The sequence below is a fragment of the Pieris brassicae genome, chromosome 12 (genome assembly GCF_905147105.1).
Source record: "Pieris brassicae chromosome 12, ilPieBrab1.1, whole genome shotgun sequence".
Classification (NCBI taxonomy): domain Eukaryota; kingdom Metazoa; phylum Arthropoda; class Insecta; order Lepidoptera; family Pieridae; genus Pieris; species Pieris brassicae.
Window position 1 is genome coordinate 110046 of NC_059676.1, and position 21660 is coordinate 131705.

The window sequence follows — 21660 nt, forward strand, 5'->3', positions numbered from 1 at the left end:
AGGGACAACTGCAAATATTCACGGACGGCAGCAAGAGTGACAAAGATGTCGGCGCCGCTTTTTCCTGTTGGAAAAACGGGGCCGAAATAAAGTCGAAAAAACTAAAGCTATCGTCCTACTGCACCGTCTTCCAAGCGGAGGCGCTTGCTTTGGTAGTGGCTACAAAGGACGTGCAAATAGGAAACGACAAAACTTGTGCAATCTACTCGGATTCCAGATCGGTGCTACAGGCGGTAGTCAGCGGAAATTCATGGCACCCTCTTATCGTGGAGATAAGGCGCAACCTCAGAAGAGCAAACGAAAGCAACAAGAAAGTAAAACTTTACTGGATAAAAGCTCACTGTGGTCTCGCCGGGAATGAAAGAGCGGACGACCTAGCCAGAAACGCAGCAAACCATCTGAAGGCCAAACCAGAGTATGCAAGATGTCCGACATCCTATATTAAAAGGATCATTCGCGCAGACACAATCAAAAAGTGGCAGCAAAGGTACGCGGAAAGTGAGCAGGGGTTGGTGACCAGGGTATTTCTACCGGACATAAAATTAGCATACAAATTCGTTAGACAAAGAAGACCAAACAGAAACCTAGTGCACATCATGACGGGCCACGGCCCCTTTGCTAGTTATCTAAACAGATTTAATTTAAAGCGAGACCCATCATGTCCGTGTGACAACACCACGCCGGAAACGTCCTTGCACTGTCTGCTTAGCTGCCCAATGTTTGGGGTCGCGAGGCACGAGGTGGGGGAGAAGACTGGAATCTCATTAGTAGAAAATCAGCTCCCACAGTTCGTGTCCCGCGACGACTTACGGACACACCTTGAGGAGCTTTGTGATAGAATTATACAAAGTGTCCGCGGACGGAACAGGGACTGTAACACGCCAGCACATGTGACGGAAGGCGACGTCCGGGGGACGGGGCTTTCCCATGGATAATAACCGATTATCAAAGGAAATGCCCGCACCACTCGGCGTCGTGTCCAGATACAGCGTGCGGTTGTCACACGAATTACATACGGTACCCTAAAGAAGATCGCTGACGTCGCGGCACGTGTATGATCAATGTGCCGGCTTCGAGGAATCATTCTGCTGTTTCAACATTCACCGCATTTTATTAATTATAATTCAATAAAATATGTTAGCATTATATTCGTATCTAGCATCGATAACGGATGTAGTTTTTGTAAACTAATTATAAGTTAATTAATAAAGTAGTTATATAATTATTGGTTTTTTTTGGGAGTCCGGGCTGTCGAATTCGTAATTGGCGCAGTCGGTAGGATAGTTTCGGGGCTACTACGATCGTTATAAAGAAGATATCCGGGGTCTAGATTCGACACCGCGCGCGGTCGTTCTAGCTGTCGCTCTCAAGCGTTCACCGAAGCATCAAAGATCTCTAAGAAGCAGCCGGGGCGTACTCAAACTTCAGTGCAACTCAAAGAAAACCAGGGAAGTCGACGAGTTATGTGAGTACATTGAATCATTTTTCCATCAGTGTTGCTTTCTCCTCGTCACAATTTTCCATCCTATGAAAAATAGTCCTGTGTCCTCCAGGCATAAAATTCGTAGGGGTAGTTTAGTAGACTTGAATCGTCAATTAAGTGAAGACTTGAATCGTCAATTAAGTGAAGGCTCGAATCGCCCTTCAGTAGGTTTAAATAATTTTCCTGAGAGCTTGAATTGCCCTCAAAGTTTAAAGTTAAATTTAAGTAATTTAGAATATAAAATGGATCCTGATACAGTGTATAAGGCCCTTCGCCCAGTTCCTGAATTTGATGGGAACCCACATATTCTTCCTAGATTTATTAGAATTTGTGATCAGATCGTAATTCAATGCGTGAAAGATGAGTTAGGATATGAATTATCGAATTTATGTGTTATCAATGGCATCTTAAACAAAATTACTGGTCCAGCAGCTCGTACAATAAACTCAAACGGAATTCCTGAAAATTGGTTAGGAATTAGGAATACATTAATTAATAATTTTTCTGACCAAAGGGATGAGACCGCTCTTTACAATGACTTAGCATTAGCGACACAATCTAGCGAGACTCCGCAGGAATTTTATGACAAATGCCAAAATCTTTTTAGCACTATAATGTCTTATGTATCGTTACACGAGACATTAGAGACAACTATAGAAGCTAAAAGAGTTTTATATCGTAAGTTAACTTTACAAGCATTTGTAAGAGGTTTAAAAGATCCTCTCGGGTCCCGTATAAGATGTATGAGACCTGAAACAGTTGAGAAGGCTTTGGAATTTGTTCAAGATGAACTTAATGTCATGTATTTGCAACAGCGAAATAATTTAGCAACAGATCTAAGAAAACCATCATCATCATTGACACCACACAACTCACACCAACAACTTACACAGCCTAGATTTCCTCCTATAAATAATAATTTTAATCCTTCTAAATTTTTACCAGTACCAGGTTGGCAAAAACCTAATTTTAATCCTCAATTTAATAATCATCAGCGCATGCCTATGCATCCAACACGTACTCAGCAAATTTTCCGAGCACCGTTGCCTAACCATAACAGTGGTTTTAGGATACCTTACAGATATCCTTCACAAAATAGTTCTGGCCCTAAGCCTATGAGTGGGGTGAGTCATTTTGTGACAAAACCATTACCACCTAAAATTCCTGGTCATGATTGGCAGAAATTTGGCAATCCTCCTCCATCGAATTACTTTAAGTCCAGAGAAATTAATTTTAATGAATTTTATGATTATGATGACTATGAATACGATGATAATTATGTTGACTATAATTATTGTAACACTGATTATGACTATAATGACCAATACGTTAATTGTGACTATGACTATAATGAGTACTATGAACTTCGAGACTTACCACCAGTAGAGGATGTTCGCTATGATATACCTAGTACTAGTAAAACCAGTAGAGATATTCAACCGAAACATTCCAATGGTAAAAAAGGTCAGGATTTTCAACAGAGCCAACAAAAATCCGCACCAGAATAGAGTTAAATATACAGTCAAAAAAAGAATTACCTTACATTAAAATTAATAATCCACCATTAAAATTTCTTATTGATACAGGAGCAAATCAATCATTTATAAGCCCTGAAGCAGTGGATAAGTATTTTCATAATATTCCGAAAACTTATGATCCTTTTGAAGTAACTAATTCTAGAGTAACAAGCATTCATGAACATTCAATATCTATTCCTAGTTTTTCTGAATTTAATGATTGTAAAAATATTAAACTATTTATCTATAAATTTCATAATTATTTTGATGGTTTAATAGGGTTAGATTTGTTAGAAAATTGTAGAATTGATTTCAGAGATGATGTATTAATTACTGAGAATGCAAAAATTCCTTTACTACGTTATCAATGTAAGAAATACAAAGATCAAATAATACCAGCAAAATCATCTCGTTTAGTTGGTATTCCGATACATAATGACGATGGTGACGTATTTATACCAGAACAATTAATAAGTAATTGTATTATCCATGAATGTATTACTAATGTGACTGATCAGACTGGTATAGTAGAAGTCGAAAACATGACGGACGAAGACACAGTTATTCCAATTGACAGACCATTACAACTTGACTTATTTAACTTTGAAAGTTCTTACAGTGAACCAGACTCAGACAGAGTAAACCAAGTTTTAGACAGACTTAGAACTGACCATTTGAATAGCGAAGAACGAGTAAATTTAGAAACTCTTTGCAAGCGCTACGCTGACATATTTTACATTGAAGGTGAACCACTAACTTTCACTAATAAAATCAAACATAGCATTAGGACTTATGACGAAACCCCAGTATACACCAAAAGTTATCGATATCCTTTTGTACACCGTCAAGAAGTTAGGGAACAGATAGGTAAAATGCTTGAACAAGGTATCATACGACCCTCTGACTCTGCTTGGAGCTCACCCATTTGGGTAGTCCCAAAGAAAGCTGATGCTTCTGGTAGACAGAAATGGCGACTTGTAGTGGACTTTAGAAAGTTAAATGACAAGACTATTGACGATAAATACCCAATACCAAATATCACGGACGTTTTAGATAAATTAGGTAGATGTCAGTATTTCACGACTCTTGACCTTGCATCTGGCTTTTACCAAGTCGAAATGAATCCCGAAGACATATCGAAGACCGCATTTAACGTAGAACACGGTCATTTTGAATTTCTACGTATGCCAATGGGACTTAAGAATTCACCTTCGACATTTCAGCGTGTAATGGATAACATCCTTAAGGGTTTACAAAATGAGATATGTCTAGTGTATCTTGATGACATCATAGTCTTTAGTACATCTTTGCAAGAACACATAATTAATTTAGAAAAAGTATTTGATAGATTGAGAGACTCCAATTTCAAGATCCAGATGGACAAATCTGAATTTTTGAAACTTGAAACAGCTTACCTTGGTCATATTATCAGTAATGAAGGTATTAAACCGAATCCTGATAAAATTAGAGCCATAGAAAAGTATCCTTTACCTAAAACAACAAAAGAAATTAAACAATTTTTAGGACTATTAGGTTATTATAGGAAATTCATACCTGATTTTGCACGACTGACGAAACCAATGACAAAATGTCTTAAAAAGACTAACAAAATAACTTTAGATTCTGAATATATAAAATGTTTTGAGAAATGCAAATCCTTATTAACTAACGATCCTATACTACAATATCCTGACTTCAATAAAGAGTTCATTCTGACAACAGACGCCTCCAACGTAGCTTTAGGAGCAGTACTCTCACAAGGCACAGTAGGCTATGACAAACCGATCTGCTATGCTTCTAGAACATTAAGTGATAGTGAATCAAATTACAGTACAATTGAGAAAGAACTTTTGGCAATAGTATGGGCAACTAAGTATTTTAGACCCTATTTGTTTGGTAGGAAATTCAAAATTATAACTGACCATAAACCACTCCAGTGGATTATGAATTTGAAGGAACCGAACTCGAGACTGACACGATGGCGACTAAAATTGAGTGAATTTGACTATACTGTGATTTATAAAAAAGGAAAGTTTAATACTAACGCTGACGCTTTATCCCGTGTACAAATTAATAATGAGGAAATAGAATCACTTCTCAAAGAATGTGGTATAGATGTGTCTGTAAGACCTGAACCACCAGGATCTACTACTGCAACAGCACATACATCCGCTGAAAATCCTATTCTTGAAATACCCATCACAGATGAACCTCTGAACAAATTCCATAGACAGGTTTGCTTGACTATAGTAGGTGACATTAAAAGAAGACCGCATGTAACTAAACCTTTTGATACTCACACACGTACACATATACAAGTTTCAGAATCTTCATTAGAACAAGACGTTATAAATGCAGTAAAAGAATTCATCAATCCTAAAATAAAGACTGCCATTAAAATAACTCCACCATTAGGTATGTATTCGTTAATTCCAATTTTACAAAATAACTTTAAATGTAATTCTATGCATCTGGTTTTAGTAAAAACCGAGCTAGAAGATGTTAAGGAGTACTTACGGCAGCAAGAAATAATTAAACACTATCATGAAGGAAAAACTAACCATAGAGGCATCAATGAATGTTATTTAGCCTTGTCACGTCGTTATTACTGGCCTAAAATGAGGGAAGAAATTACTAAATACATAAATGAATGTACAATTTGCGGACAGACTAAATATGATAGAAACCCAATTAGACCACAGTTTAACATAGTACCACCTGCAACAAAGCCCTTTGAGATAGTTCATATGGACCTATTCACAGCGCAAGCTGAAAAATACCTTACCTTTGTAGACTCCTTCTCAAAATACGGCCAAGCATACCACTTACGAGATGGTACAGCTATAAGTATCATCCAAGGTCTATTAAATTTCAGCACTCATCATGGACTACCTTTGACTATTGTGACAGATAACGGGACTGAGTTCACTAATCAACTCTTTGCAGAATTTGTTAGGCTACATAAAATTAATCATCATAGAACACTAGCTCATTCGCCTAATGACAACGGAATTATTGAAAGATTCCATTCCTCCTTACTAGAGCACCTTCGTATCCTTCACCTGAAAAATAAAGATGAGCCTGCAATAAATCAAATACCTTATGCAATCCTAGCTTATAACAGTTCAGTACATAGTTTCACCAAATGTAGACCACACGATATAATTAGAGGTCATTTTGATCCTAGAGACCCTTTAGATCTTAATTTAGCCGAACACCTTATGCAACAGTACATTATAACGCATAGAGACCAAATGAAGACAGTATATGAAATAATTAATGAAGCTACAACTATTGACCGTACGAATTTAATGACTAATAGAAATAAAAATCGTGAGCCAGAAACTGAATATGTACCCGATCAGCAAGTTTTTATTAAGAACCCCCTAGCTAGTAGACAGAAGTTAGCACCGCGATACACTCACGACACAGTCCTTGCAGACCTTCCCATACACATTTACACTTCGAAGAAAAAGGGACCTATTGCTAAATGTCGTTTGAAACGAGTACCAAAGTCATCGAAATTGTTACAGGTACCGACTAATACTGATACTGACAATGACGAAGGCAGCAGACATAAAACTTGAGACTCTTGACAATGGACCTGGACTTTTACCTTTTAAACTTGGTCAAGCTAAGTTAATATCCCATTATCATACCTTTATACAATATTTAGAACTTTCGGAACTAGAAAATCGTATTAATTCTATAAATGAACAGTTAGACTATTTTAAAATTCAACTAGACAATACTACTTTGCCTATATATGAAATTCAGATTGATTATCTTTATACTAAATTGTCAAAAATAGATTCTCAATTAAAAACTTTGGAACCTTCTAGGGTAAAAAGAGGACTTATTAATGGATTAGGATCACTAATTAAAGGTCTTACAGGAAACTTGGATCATGCAGATGCTGAAAGATTTAATAAAGCTATACAATTGTTAGAAGCAAATGAAAATAAATTAGTTTCGGAGTTAAATAACCATATCAGTATTAATAAAAATTGGACGAGCCAATATTCGCAACTTATTAGTAATTTAGCTGAAAACCAAATTAAAATTAATGAAACATTGCGATTAGTTGTGGATAAGCATTATTTTTTGGAAGCTAAGTTTGCTAAATTCGCTCAATTATTAGATATTATTACTGAAAATACAGATGATTTATATTTAGAGTTAATCAGAATAGAGAATATCTTAGGATTTATACGTGCAGCGAGCACGCATCATAGTATGATAAGCATAGATAACTTAGAATATATGATTAGTAGATTAAGAGAAATATATAGTAATAATGAAATTTTAGATATTGATTTGAGAGAATATTATAATCTTATAAAACCAGGTAGTTATTTTATAGGTAAGAGAATTGTTATAATTTTTAGAATTCCTATAATATCTAAAGATAGTTACGACTTATTTAGGCTTTCCATTGTTCCTAATAAATTCCGCCAGACCTTTATACCTATACATCCTTTCATAGCAACCAATGGGAAATTTTTCATGTACTTGCAAACCGAATGCCCGAAGATTGGCGAATACCTTCTCTGTGAGGAAAGTTCAAATTATTATCAGCCACGAGAGCACGCAGATTGTATCCAGAGTATCATCATTCATCAATCTTTAGATAAATCATGTAGCCCCACTGAAGTCTCCATCACAAGACAAGCTATGGAACAACTAGATGATAGACACTATACTATTGTCTTCCCAAAGCCTACGAAAGTCGAACTTCGATGTGAACGGCGCGAATATGTATCTTTATCTGGCAGCTACCTAGCAACCATTCCCCATGAATGTTCACTACGAACAGATATCTTTAAGATAACCAATAGTGAAGATGAAGTCAAGGGACAGCCGCTGAAGATTACCGAGATACAAAGTAATTTCACTGAAATTCAAAATGATGAGATTCCACATATTACTCTAAATTCTTTAAATCTCGATAAATTACATCACCTGGAAAATAGAATTATGCTACAGAATCCCATACGTCTTGCCCGCTTTGATTCTTCACTATACCATACAACGTTGCCTCTCTATGCACTTGTATCTGGTATAGTTATAATTTTCCTTGTCTATATTCTCCGACGATACCTACGAAAGAACCTTATTACACCAGAAGGAGAACCAAGAAGCAACCCTATATATGCTGTTCCTGATTGTTCTGAAAACCCTGGAGTACCAGCAACTTTTTCCCTCAAAGTGCTCAAATAGTTGCTGTTCTGAGGATGGAGGAATTACATACGGTACCCTAAAGAAGATCGCTGACGTCGCGGCACGTGTATGATCAATGTGCCGGCTTCGAGGAATCATTCTGCTGTTTCAACATTCACCGCATTTTATTAATTATAATTCAATAAAATATGTTAGCATTATATTCGTATCTAGCATCGATAACGGATGTAGTTTTTGTAAACTAATTATAAGTTAATTAATAAAGTAGTTATATAATTATTGGTTTTTTTTGGGAGTCCGGGCTGTCGAATTCGTAATTCACGTCACCTATATAAAAAAGTAAAAATGTAAAGATATAAATAATTGATGAATATAAGTATGCAATGTACAAAATAGATAAGGAACAAAAATGTAACTAAAATAGTTTTTGGAAATAAAAATAAATTACTACGTGTTTTAATCTAGCTAGACATTCCACGGCCCGGGGATAAACTTCGCCCGGGGAGTAGGCTGAGTAGGAAAAAAAAAAAAAAAAAAAAAAAAAAAAAACCTAACATAACCTAACCTAACCTAACCTAACCTAACCTAACCTAACCTAACCTAACCTAACCTAACCGAACCAAACCTACCCTGTTCGCCATTCAATTTCCTATCTAATGGTGTAATTTGTTTCGAGTTATCGATGTAAATGTTCCAACATTATAAACGCTCATATCTCAGTCAAATGTTAACCAATCTTCAATATTGATATACAACATAAAGGAGCTGTTGTGTATACCGGGGGTCACCATTGAATCTTGGCGGGGCAAAAGGGGCCCCGCTCAGTGCCACCGCTGCCAAGGATTTAGGCACTCCTCGCACCAATGCCACCGGGCCTTAGCCTGTGTGCGGTGCGGGGAGGAACACCACTCCGCCGACTGCCCCCTACCAAAGGGGGCCACGCCGAAATGCGCCAACTGCAAGGGGGCGCATACGGCTAACCACAGCACGTGTCCGGTGCTGAAGGAGGAGGCGCGCAACAAGCGCGCAGGCACGGTGGCGCACACCACAGGGGGCAAGGGTGCCGCGGACGCGCGCGGTGCGCATGATGCGCGCGGTGCGCGCGGTACGCGTGGCGCTCGCGCTGCGGGACCCGCGGCGCCGCGTTCAAAGGGAGGAGAGCCGCGCACGCATGCGCAGGCTGAACGACGCGCCCATGAGCAGCGCGCCGCACACCCGCAGGATGCGGAATTAATTTCGTACCCTGCGGAGCCTCCCAGAGGTCAACGCAGGCGCCCCCGAGGTAGAAGAGGCCGGGGGGGGTTACAACCCCCCGCCCCCCCGCGCGCGGAATATTCCGCGCACTTCGCGGAGGGCCCCAGTAGGGCCGCTCCTGACTCCGCTCCAGCCGCTGGAGCCTCCAGGACCGCCGGACAGCGCGCCGCACGCCCCCGCAGCGGGGGCCCTCTGAGGGGCCAGATGTTCCTCAGCGAGGCGGCGATTGCTGAGGCGGTCGACAGGGCGGTCAACTCATTGTTGAGCGCCCTCTACCCGACTCCGCCTGCCCCGACCCATGGAGGACGCCGGCCGCGCAGTCGAGGCGTAAGACACACACACCAACAACAATGATCTTACGCCTCCTACACTGGAACGCCGAGCACTGGAACTGCGCAACATCCTACGTACACACAACGTAGATGTTGCGCTCATTTCAGAGACACACCTGCGCCCCACCGACCGCCTGAGTGCTGCGGGCTACTTCGTTTACCGCGAAGAGCATCAGGCGATCAACGGGGCGCCCATGCGCGGCCTGGCAGTGCTGGTTAGAAGGAGCATTCCTCACAGCACTATCCAGGCCGTCAACCTGACTGGCATCCTGACGCTGGGGGTAGAGCTGGAACTGGGCGGTCAGCCCACAGACGTGTTGGCCGCCTACGCTCCCCCCGGCGCAAATTTCATTGAAGCCGAGCTGGAGGCAGCTCTCAGCGCGAAGCCGGCGATCATCGCGGGTGACTGGAATGCCAAACACATCAACTGGCATTCCCAAGTCACGAACGCGCGAGGTCGTCGCCTCTTGCACCACGCCGAAGAGCGCGGCTACCTGGTGTGCGGACCTGACTCCGCCACCCACTTTCCTAGGATAGCCGCCCACAGGCCGGACACCATCGATCTGGTGGTGCACAACCGGCCTGACCTCCACCTAGCGCAGGAGGTCCTGATGGACGAATACCAGTCGGACCACCAGCCGGTGCTGTGCCTCATCGCGGGGGCTCCATCCCCGCCCGCACGCACCCGGAAGGTCACCGACTGGAACACCTTTGAGTCCATCATGGAAGACACCCCTGCGCCCGGCCCACCGGATTCGACAGGCGCCGTTGACGACATGGCGGAGTCCATGACGCGGCAACTCCAGGCAGCTCTGGCGGCAGCGACCTCAACGCGCACGCCGGAGATCACCTGCCAGGACCTTGCACCCTATGTGCAAAGGCTGATTCAGCGCAAGCGCGCGCTCAGGAGGCAATGGCAGCGCAACCGCTGCCCCGCGCTCAAAACGCAGCTGAATCGCCTCGCCGAACGTGTCAAGGCCGAGCTGGTCTCACACGAACGGCGCACATGGGAGCGCACACTGGGAGAGGCCACCACAGAGCCTACCCGCCTCTACCAACTTTGCCGCCGTCTCTACAGGACTCCAGAGCCGAAGCGTCCCCTTCGCGACAGCAACGGCGCCATCACTTACGATGACACAGATCGGGCCGAAATATTCGCCGAACCCCGCGACGTCCCCTACGCGCGTGGCAGAGGTGGTGAACGCTGTCGAGGCGTGGTTGACGTGCCCGATCTCTACCGACGAAGCCCAGATCTTCTTCTCGCCGTCGCAAGTGCGGAAGAGGATCTCAAGACTGCGACCCAGGAAGGCGCCGGGACCGGATGGCATCACCCACGAGGCGCTGCGCCATCTGCCCATGAGGTGGATAGTTGCGCTGTCGCGCCTCTTCACGGGTATCCTCCGGTACACGCACTTCCCTAGATCTTGGAAAGAGGGCATGGTGATCCTAATATCGAAGCCCGGGAAGGACTCTTCCCGACCCGAGAGCTATCGACCCATCACCCTGCTCTCGACGCAGTCGAAACTGTTCGAGTGGCTGTTGCTGCAGAGGATCGAACAATACCTGCAGCCGAGGCCCGAACAGTTCGGCTTCCGCGGCGAGCACAGCACGACGCTGCAGCTGACGAGGGTGCTCTTCACTGCAGCCTCGGCCCTCAACAAAAAGGAGGGGGCCGCCGCCGTTATGCTGGACATGGCGAAGGCCTTTGACCGTGTCTGGCACGACGGCCTCGTGCTGAAGCTCATCGAGTCTCCACTGCCCCGCCGAATGGTCGCCGTGCTCCGCGCCTTTCTCACCGAGCGCACGTTCTTCGTTGCGACGGGAGAGGCCGCGTCGAGACCGCGACCAATCACGGCGGGCGTCCCGCAAGGTAGCGTGTTATCGCCCTTGCTCTACACCACGTACACCGACGACGTTCCGTGCCCCGAGGGGTGCACACTCGCCCTCTACGCCGACGACACGGCGTACGTGGCGTCATCGCTGAGGGCCTCGCACGCTGCCCAAAAACTCCAACGCGCTCTGGACCTCCTGCCAGAGTGGCTGGACAAGTGGAGACTCGCCGCCAACCCGGACAAGACTCAGGCCATTGTCTTCGGCCGGGGTAGGTTGCCACCACCCCTACGCTTCCTGGATCGAGACGTGCCGTGGAAGACGCCGGTCACCTATCTAGGGGTCACCATAGACCGGGGTCTGACCATGACGCCCCACATCTCCAGGGCTGTAGGGAGAGCCAAGTGGGCGGCGCATACGCTTCGCCCACTGATCACAGGCAACCTACCTCTCCGCACCAAGCTCGCGCTACATAAATTGTATGTGCGCCCTCACCTCACGTACGCGGCACCGGCGTGGTTCTCCTATGCCAAGGAGACCAACCGCCGAAGACTGCGCACCGTACAAAACACCGTCTTACGGTGCGCTGTACATGCACCACGCTACGTGAGGAACGCCACCATAGCGCGAGACTTGCGGATGGAGTCGATCGACGAGTTCGTCGCACGGCTCGCGATGAGGATGTTTGATCGAGCAGACGCCTCTCAACATCCTCACCTCCACAACATCGCGCCGTGGCACTCCAGGCCGCCCGACCAATACAAGTACCCGCGTGAGCTCTTCTCCGCGGGTTCCGACGACACCAGGGCAACAAACGCGGCTTCGACCGCTGGTCGCCTCGCTGGGCCTCCCCCGGGTCAACCGGGGGTCTCACCCGGCGGTGCTTGACCGCGAGCCGCGCTAGCTGCCCGATACCACCGATCATGACACCAGGGCCAAGTCGAGACTACTCCTTGGCCCCCTCCTCATCACCCGGACTTGACACTCCGGACACGACCCCATCGGCTGCGCGCAGCGGGTAGAGACTGAGTCTCCCCGCGCGCCTGCAGCCCCCACCAAGGGCTATATGCCCGCCCCCGTACCGCCCTGTATCAGCAGGGCGCGAACAGAAACACCACTTGAAGGGGGCATACGCCCCGAACAAGACAAAACACCCCCCTCGCGAGGGAGGGTGTAACAATAACTACGCGAATTTTTTTAAAAAAGCTATTCTCGTGTGGTGTGTGCAGTAGTCGATACATTCTCTCAACTCTCGCATCTCGCATCTCGCATCTCGCGTTCACTATGCCACCAAAGACCAGCGGCAAGGCGGCCAAGAAGTCCGGCAAGGCACAGAAGAACATATCCAAATCGGACAAAAAGAAAAAGAAGCACAAGAGGAAGGAGAGCTACGCCATTTACATCTACAAGGTGCTCAAGCAGGTGCACCCCGACACCGGTATCTCTTCGAAGGCGATGTCAATCATGAACTCGTTCGTGAACGACATCTTCGAGAGGATCGCGGCTGAGGCGTCTCGTCTCGCTCACTACAACAAGCGTTCGACGATCACGTCCCGCGAGGTGCAGACCTCCGTGAGGCTCCTGCTGCCCGGCGAGCTCGCCAAGCACGCCGTCAGCGAGGGCACCAAGGCCGTCACCAAGTACACCAGCTCCAAGTGAGCGTCGCGGCGGGGTGGGACAACGGCGGTGACGTACGCAACGTAGGATACGAACACGTCATCCAGACGCCGCGTCGTCTCAGCGCCGGCGATTTCTCTCTTATATTATATCATAATGAGAGCGATTGACAATAATCATCATCATCATCATAGTACCATCAAGTACCAACCAACCAACCAACCAAACGGCCCTTTTCAGGGCCACAATATATATCCGAAGAGTCCGTAGAGACCACATAGTATCAACGACAAGCGTAAAAAACTATAAATAAATAAATACTCTCTAAATACACCACATATCTAGTAAACATTTGACATAAAATCTACCATGAAAATGTATTATTAAATAATATGTCTGCTTTAGTAGTTAACCTACATAAAGAAAAATCAAAACAAACACATACATTGTATGTATACAAGTATAATTATATATTATGCATAACTGTTATCCGCTGACCGACCGACCGACCAGTAATAATATATATTTATTATTATGTTATAAACAATTTCATTCACATAGGTACGCTTCCCTTTTTTTTCACGCACGGCACACCCGTCCTTACCCCCGAGCTCTTTTAGATTTTATATATAAAGGCGCTCTCCGCGCGTGAACGCGGTTTATATCATCACCACAGTTGATACGCGACGGACGTGTCGATCGTGATCGTATAATTTTAGAGTTGAGTTAGTTAGTGAGCGAGTTCGAGCAGTCGTCGTAATGGCACGTACAAAGCAGACAGCCCGTAAGTCCACCGGCGGTAAGGCGCCGCGAAAGCAGCTCGCCACAAAGGCGGCCCGCAAGAGCGCTCCCGCCACCGGCGGCGTGAAGAAGCCTCACCGTTACAGGCCCGGCACCGTCGCGCTGAGAGAGATCCGTCGCTACCAGAAGAGTACCGAGCTGTTGATCCGCAAGTTGCCGTTCCAACGTCTGGTGAGGGAGATTGCGCAGGACTTCAAGACCGACCTCAGGTTCCAGAGCTCCGCCGTGATGGCGCTTCAGGAGGCGAGCGAGGCGTATCTGGTGGGTCTCTTCGAGGACACCAACCTGTGCGCCATTCACGCCAAGCGAGTGACGATCATGCCCAAGGACATCCAACTGGCGAGACGCATTCGCGGCGAGCGTGCTTAATTTTGCGTAATATGTATACATAACATAACATATTATTATTATAATTATTACTACAACAAAAGGCCCTTTTCAGGGCCGCATATGATTCAAATGATGCATCTAATTGTGCACACTCAACAGTAGTGCCACAGTCAGACAGACATCACGTGTCGAACGATTAAAACGTAAAACTTTTAAAATAAAATAAAAAAAAAGTAATGAACTGATAGAAAATTATTAATCAATTGTTTTACGATTTACAAAATTTTGACTAAACAGACCAATCGCACCGTCTGTCCGGTAACAAACAGGTTTTAAAAGAAATAGAATAAAATATATATATTATTCTCTATTATGCGTCTATATTTTACACTATTGTTACATTGTTTCTTAGAAAACAATAAGTACCTCACGCCCACAATAATAAATATTTTTTTTATTATTTAAGTACATATTTATGGCACCACTTAAGGTTGCGTTGCGTTGACTCAGTTTAATAATTTTGTTAATTGTTTTTATTGTTTTTTTTGAAGTGAAACTTCTTTAGAATCGTTGTGATTTCAAACCGGATGCAACGAAAAAACGACAGGTAAGAGACACAAATACAAAAATGTGTAGGATGAAGCCAGGGGAAAGAATGAGACAGAAATATACATACAATTTGTATATTTACAGTTAGGCGCCATTTTTTTCTTACCCTTACCACGGTTGATTGGAAGAGATTCGAAGCCATTAATAACAAAAATATATAATAACGATAACAATGATATTAATAATTCTATTACAATCAATAAAATCCTGTAATAATCTTTGTAGTAATAAGGTAAAATGAAATAATTGCATTATTTGTATTCATGTCTATGATAATAAAAGCATTTTATAAACTTTATCTAATTTAATATTATTTAACCAATAATTTTTCGAAAATCAAGGTCATAAAGAAGTTTCACTTCTTACGTGTGTACACTAGTATACGCACACATTTTTTTTGTTTGCGTATTACGTCTTTACCGTTTGTAGTTTGTAGACATATTTGGAGGGTTCATTTTGCTTATTTATGTAGTTATTATATATTATACATACGTAACCGACAACGAAAATAACATTAAAGGACGAATATCTCTACAAACCGACCGACCGATCCCCCCCCCCCCCCGCGCCCCTCGGACAACTGCCGCCTTATATATATATTCGAGGTTCGGGCATTTCTCTCAGGACTTCGCTTCCGACCGCCGACCCGTGCGGACGTCTGCTCCAGTGCTCTCTCCGTGTGAGTCATCAGTGCTGTAGTGCCATCTCGCTCGCTCCGTGTGAGTCATCGCCGCTTGCCGCTGTACAGTGCGCACGCGCTGTCCGACCGCTGCCTTGCTGCTTGCTGCCTGCTGCCCTCTCATTGGTCAGCCCGATCGCTGCCTTGCTGCCTGCCGCCCTCTCATTGGTCGCTTCGCGTCTTCGGTGTTTGGACATCGGGTTGAAGGCTGCATTTTATGAACGCGGGTTTACCTGCGGCCCTCAGATAGCCACCTAACGGTGCCAAACGGTTATCTGTGGGTTAACGCCTTGTGCGGGAGTGTTTTTGTCCGGGGTGCATACACCGTGCCTTTTTCAAGGCGCGTAACAGCCCCTCCGCTTCCTCCAAGTCCTGTGCACGGCCGGGCCTCCTAGTAGGCACGTATTGGGGAGTAGGTACGCCAACTACTCTCTAGCAACCGGCTAAACACAGGTCCACTGTTGGACGGGTCCTGTCACATCCGTAGGGGCTCTTATACCCAATCTCCTACGGGCTGGTTAGGTCGGTGACAAACCTCACCTCCGCTATCACCAGCGGAGACACACCACATATTAGGGCAAACCATTAGCTTAGGTACTCACCACACTTAGGCAACTAGGTACACACCCGCCGTCAAACTGTTGGCTTCCCGCCAACAGAATGGCGTCCGGGGATCCACCCCCTGACTTAAGAAAAATACTGCTCTTTCTCCAAGAGCGCTTCCCCGACGCTTTGCGGGCTTTTAACGAGTCCGAAACCGCGGATTCGCCGCGTTCCCCATCGCCGTCGCCGCGTAAGGCGAAGAAAAATGCCTCTGCGAAGGCATCGAAATTCGTTACACTCCCTCGCTCGCGCTCGCGCTCACCACTCCCTGAAGTGGGAAGTGCCAGCGATGAGGAGACGGGTTTAAATTCACGCCCGTCATCGGTCATGTCGACCCAATCCACTCCGGCGTTAGCGGCCGACGAAGCCGCACAAAATTCATCTTCCGAGAGCGACGGCTTTCAAACCGTCGGCCGGAAGAAGAAGCGTTCGGCCAACGGCGGTCCCCCCGCCAAAAGGCCCACTCAAGCCACCAACCCTCCGAAGAGGGATCTTAGTTCCCTCTTATCGGGAAAACCTGCGCCCCCCGCCCCCGCGGACCGCATTAAAACCCCCCCGCCCGTATACGTTAGGGACAAGGGCGCCTGGCCGACCCTATCAAAAATTCTCGACACAAAGTCGATAAATTACAAGGCCCGAACGCTAAGGGATAACCTTTGCGTTCAGGTCTTTTCATCTGATCACCACCGCTTTTTAACTTCATACCTTCGCTCTGAAGGTATCGGTGGCCACACCTTCCCCCTACCCGAGGAGCGCGTCCTAAGGGTAGTCATTAAGGGCATCCCAAAGGAGATAGACTCCGGGATAGTCCAATCGGACCTCACTGAGCAGGGATACCCCGTAAGGGATGTATTCCGCATGCTCAAGAGAACAACCAAGGTAGAGTACGACATGGTACTCGTTGTCCTCGATCCCACCCCGAGTGGGAAAAAGATATTTAGCCTGAGAGAGTGTTGCAAGCTCTCGGGGCTGAGGGTTGAAACCCCCCTCAAACACTCCTTCACACGACAGTGTCACCGCTGTCAACTCTACGGGCATGCGGCCCGTAACTGTTTCGCTAGGGCACGGTGCGTAAAGTGCCTAGGCGACCACGGCACGGCGGACTGCAAAAGAACGCTTCCGTGCGCTGAGCCGCCGGCGTGCGTGCTTTGCGGGCAACAGGGCCACCCAGCGAATTATCGCGGTTGCCCTCGTGCCCCCAAGGCGCATAAGCCGGCGTCTGGGCGCACGGCGGGGCGCGATGCGGTCCGTCGTGGCGCGGGAGCAAAGCCCACGTACGTGCCGGCCCCACCTCCTAGGAATAGTGCCTGGACCAAGCCCCCCGTTACGGAGGGCCCTCCCCAGCTCACGTCAGAGGCCTTCCCGCCTCTGCCAACAAAATCGGCAGCCGTAAAGCCTTCCCAGGCGCCGGCGCCGACCCCCGTCATAACGGAGAGGCCCACACGCAAGGTGAGCCCTCCGGCTAAAGCCCTCAGCCACACGGCTGAGGCCGCCGCGGAATCAGAAAAGGTCCGCGACGCCTTAAATCTCGCGTTTAGTATCGTAGACGCGCTAGACATCGACGCTCTTGTCGCCTTCTCCGAGGCTTTCAAATCCGCCAACAACGCGGAAGACAAGAAGCAACTCGTAATCGAGCACGTCCAGCTCCTTAAGTCCGTGCGACAATTTGCAGACTCCACCACACCGCAATAGCTACGACCACGTCTAGGATCAAGGCCCGATCACTGTCCGTGGTGACTTTCAATGCAAACGGTTTCAAGCCGCAGGCAGATTTGGTTCGAGATTTCCTCGTTCGCCACCAAATAGATATTTTCCTAGTACAGGAATCTTTCCTCAAGCCCAGCGTTCACGCTCCCAGATTCGCAAATTACAACGTAGTGCGAAACGACCGACCTACGGCGAAAGGCGGTACGCTCATTTATTATAGACGAGCGCTTCACTGCTCGCCGTTAGACCCGCCCTCCCTTACCAATATAGAGTGCTCTGTGTTGCGCGTAGCCATGACCGGCCATCAGCCGATTATTATCGCGTCGGTGTACCTCCCTCCCGCCAAGGACATACTAGAGAGCGATCTCAGAACCCTGTTTGCGATGGGCCCCTCGGTCTTATTAGTCGGGGATCTCAATAGCAAACACGGGGACTGGAATAGTTCAAAACAAAACCCTAATGGGTTAGCCCTCAATAGGCTTATAGACGTGCTCAATTTCAACGTCATTGCCCCCATACAACCGACTCGCCGTGGCATAACAGGCAACGGCCTTCTCTCAACGGACGTCATAGACGTAGCGGTTTTACGTAACGTGGCACTACAGCCGCGAAGCGTAGAGACGTTACACGAGTTAGACTCGGATCACTTCCCGGTTCACTTTGAATTCGGCCCTCCTAACACTCGAGAGAAGAGGTTCAAGTCCATTGTCGACTGGCAGAAGTTAGACGAGGCCCTCAAGCCCGCCGACACCTCTGCCCTCCCAAATGTCCCCGACAATTTAGTCTCGTCCGCTCACGCGTTAGACGCGATCTCCTCGGTCACTAATCACATTCAGACCAAGGTCGCCGAGTCGTCCCGGAAGGTCCCAGATGAGTTCGCTCAACGCTGGGAGCTTCCCCCGGACGCGAGGCGTCTATTGACCGAGAAGAACGCGGCGACTCGCGCCTTCGCCAGAGCACCGACCGACGAAAACCGCAGAGCACTCCGCGCCTCGCAGCGCCGAGTCAAAGAGCGCATGCGGGAAATTAGAAACGAACGCTGGGACCGTCTTACCAGCGAATTGTCACCTTCGCACACGGCCTATTGGTCTCTCGCGCGTTCCCTAAAAACCGACACGGTGGCGTCCATGCCCCCTCTCAAGCGTCCAAATCTGCCTGACGCATTCGACGACGACGAAAAAGCCGAGTGCTTAGCCGTCAACCTAGTGGAGCAGTGCACCCCGTATCTCGATCATAGCGACCCGGCGCACGTCGAACACGTGAACCGCGAGGTCGAACGCATCGTAGCACTGCCCCTCCCTCCCGAGCCGCTCCCTCCTACGTCGATCGCCGAGGTCAAAACTCTAATAAAGAGTTCACTGCCTCGTAAATCTCCAGGTCTCGACGCCATCTCGAACAAGGTCCTCCGGTGCCTCCCGCCCCATCTGATATGCCTACTAGTGTCCATTTTCAATTGCCTCCTTGAAAACTGCACCTTCCCGGCGCAGTGGAAAGAGGCCATTGTCATTGGTATTCACAAACCAGGCAAACCCCGTAACAACCCCACCAGTTACCGCCCTATCAACCTTCTCAATACGCTTAGCAAGCTTTACGAGAAGGTACTTAAAAAGCGCCTCCTAGACTTTGCCCTAGATAAGGGGCTCATTCCCGATGAGCAGTTTGGCTTCAGGCCGGCCCACTCGTGCGTTCATCAAGTCCATCGAATCACGGAGCACATCCTCTCCGGGATGAATAGCTCCCTGAAACCGAGAGCCACGGGTGCGCTCTTCTTCGACATAGCGAAAGCTTTCGACAAGGTCTGGCACAACGGCTTGGTTTACAAGCTCTACCACCTTAATGTGCCACTAAGACTCGTGCATATCGTACACGACTTCTTGTCCGACCGCTCAATGCGCTATCGCGTAGAAGGAACGTTATCGTCTCCTCGCCCCATCATGGCCGGAGTCCCTCAGGGCTCGGTCCTCTCGCCCCTTCTGTTCACGCTGTATACCGGCGACATCCCTAGGGCTCCCAATGTGGAGCTAGCCCTCTATGCCGATGACACCGCTCTCTATACCACCCATAAAGATAGAGGTGTCATTGTGGACAGACTCCAGACCGCTACCACGTCGTTAGGCGAATGGTTTCGGAAATGGGGCTTCCAAATAAATCCCGAGAAAAGCGTAGCAGTTCTCTTTGCCAGGGGCAACCCCGGTGCTATCGCTAGGGATAAATTTCACCTCAAGACAGAGGTAACCCTATACGGGCAAGCCATTCCATGGCAAAAGTCCGTTAAATATCTAGGAGTCACGCTCGATAGTGGCATGTCTTTCCGAAAGCACATAGCCGCCGTTCGCAAGAAGGCACATTTTGTCCTCTCTCGCCTTCATTTCCTCCTAAATAAAAGGAGTCAAATGTCTCTAAGACACAAGGTCACCCTGTACAAGGCCTGCATCCGACCGTGCATGACATACGCTAGCGTAGTCTTTGCGCATTGTGCCCCCTCCTATATACACCGACTACAGGTGCTTCAGTCGCGATTCATGAGAATCGCGACCGGTGCGCCCTTCTATGTGAGAAACGTCGATCTCCACCATGACCTGGAGCTCCCTACCATAGCCCAATGGATGAAGTTGGCGTCCACACGCCACTTTGACAAGGCTAAACACCATCCCAATCCGCTGGTGCGTAATAGCATCAACTATTACCCCTTCCCGACAAAAAAGGCCCGTAGGAGGCCCCGACACATACTAACGGATCCGGACGATCCAATTACAGTAGCAAACAATAAATTAAATGCCGCCCGCGCGGCCAATAATAAAAATAGCCAATCACAGATTAGGGTAAAAAACCGCCTTCACCGGGGAAGGCGAGGACCTTTACTTCGCACTTCGCTCACTCCAGTGTGCTTCCGTCCTGCCCTTCAGGCGATTGACCGCCCCGCGACGGCCCAAGCCGAGGTTCGAGTCTCACAGGAGACGCCCTTGCGCTAGCCGCGGGATAAAACGCCATTCTGGCCGAGCTACGCTCGCCAAAACAGCCCGAGCTGAGCTGTAAAGGCCCATAAGGCCAACAGCGAGATTCCATAAAGAAAAGCGTGAACGCGGTTTATATCATCACCACAGTTGATACGCGACGGACGTGTCGATCGTGATCGTATAATTTTAGAGTTGAGTTAGTTAGTGAGCGAGTTCGAGCAGTCGTCGTAATGGCACGTACAAAGCAGACAGCCCGTAAGTCCACCGGCGGTAAGGCGCCGCGAAAGCAGCTCGCCACAAAGGCGGCCCGCAAGAGCGCTCCCGCCACCGGCGGCGTGAAGAAGCCTCACCGTTACAGGCCCGGCACCGTCGCGCTGAGAGAGATCCGTCGCTACCAGAAGAGTACCGAGCTGTTGATCCGCAAGTTGCCGTTCCAACGTCTGGTGAGGGAGATTGCGCAGGACTTCAAGACCGACCTCAGGTTCCAGAGCTCCGCCGTGATGGCGCTTCAGGAGGCGAGCGAGGCGTATCTGGTGGGTCTCTTCGAGGACACCAACCTGTGCGCCATTCACGCCAAGCGAGTGACGATCATGCCCAAGGACATCCAACTGGCGAGACGCATTCGCGGCGAGCGTGCTTAATTTTGCGTAATATGTATACATAACATAACATATTATTATTATTATTATTACTACAACAAAAGGCCCTTTTCAGGGCCGCATATGATTCAAATGATGCATCTAATTGTGCACACTCAACA

The 21660-nt window shown here is 47.4% G+C and overlaps 3 protein-coding genes across 3 annotated transcripts; all 3 read left to right on the top strand.

Annotated features, from left to right (window-relative positions):
- Positions 1-1016: 1016 nt before the first annotated feature.
- LOC123717160 lies at positions 1017-8475 on the top strand. Its single transcript, XM_045673018.1, has 2 exons — positions 1017-1465; positions 6534-8475. Coding segments are annotated over exons 1-2 (1689 nt in total). The 5' UTR covers positions 1017-1463; the 3' UTR covers positions 8221-8475.
- A 4330-nt stretch (positions 8476-12805) lies between these two features.
- Positions 12806-13297, top strand: LOC123717201 (histone H2B). Its single transcript, XM_045673085.1, has one exon. The coding sequence runs from the start codon at positions 12882-12884 to the stop codon at positions 13254-13256; it is 375 nt and encodes a 124-aa protein (XP_045529041.1). The 5' UTR covers positions 12806-12881; the 3' UTR covers positions 13257-13297.
- Positions 13298-13838: 541 nt separating this feature from the next.
- Positions 13839-21621, top strand: LOC123717413 (histone H3-like centromeric protein CSE4). The gene is made up of 2 exons (XM_045673397.1): positions 13839-14376; positions 21075-21621. The coding sequence occupies exons 1-2, from the start codon at positions 13974-13976 to the stop codon at positions 21539-21541; spliced, it is 870 nt and encodes a 289-aa protein (XP_045529353.1). The 5' UTR covers positions 13839-13973; the 3' UTR covers positions 21542-21621.
- Positions 21622-21660: the final 39 nt, after the last annotated feature.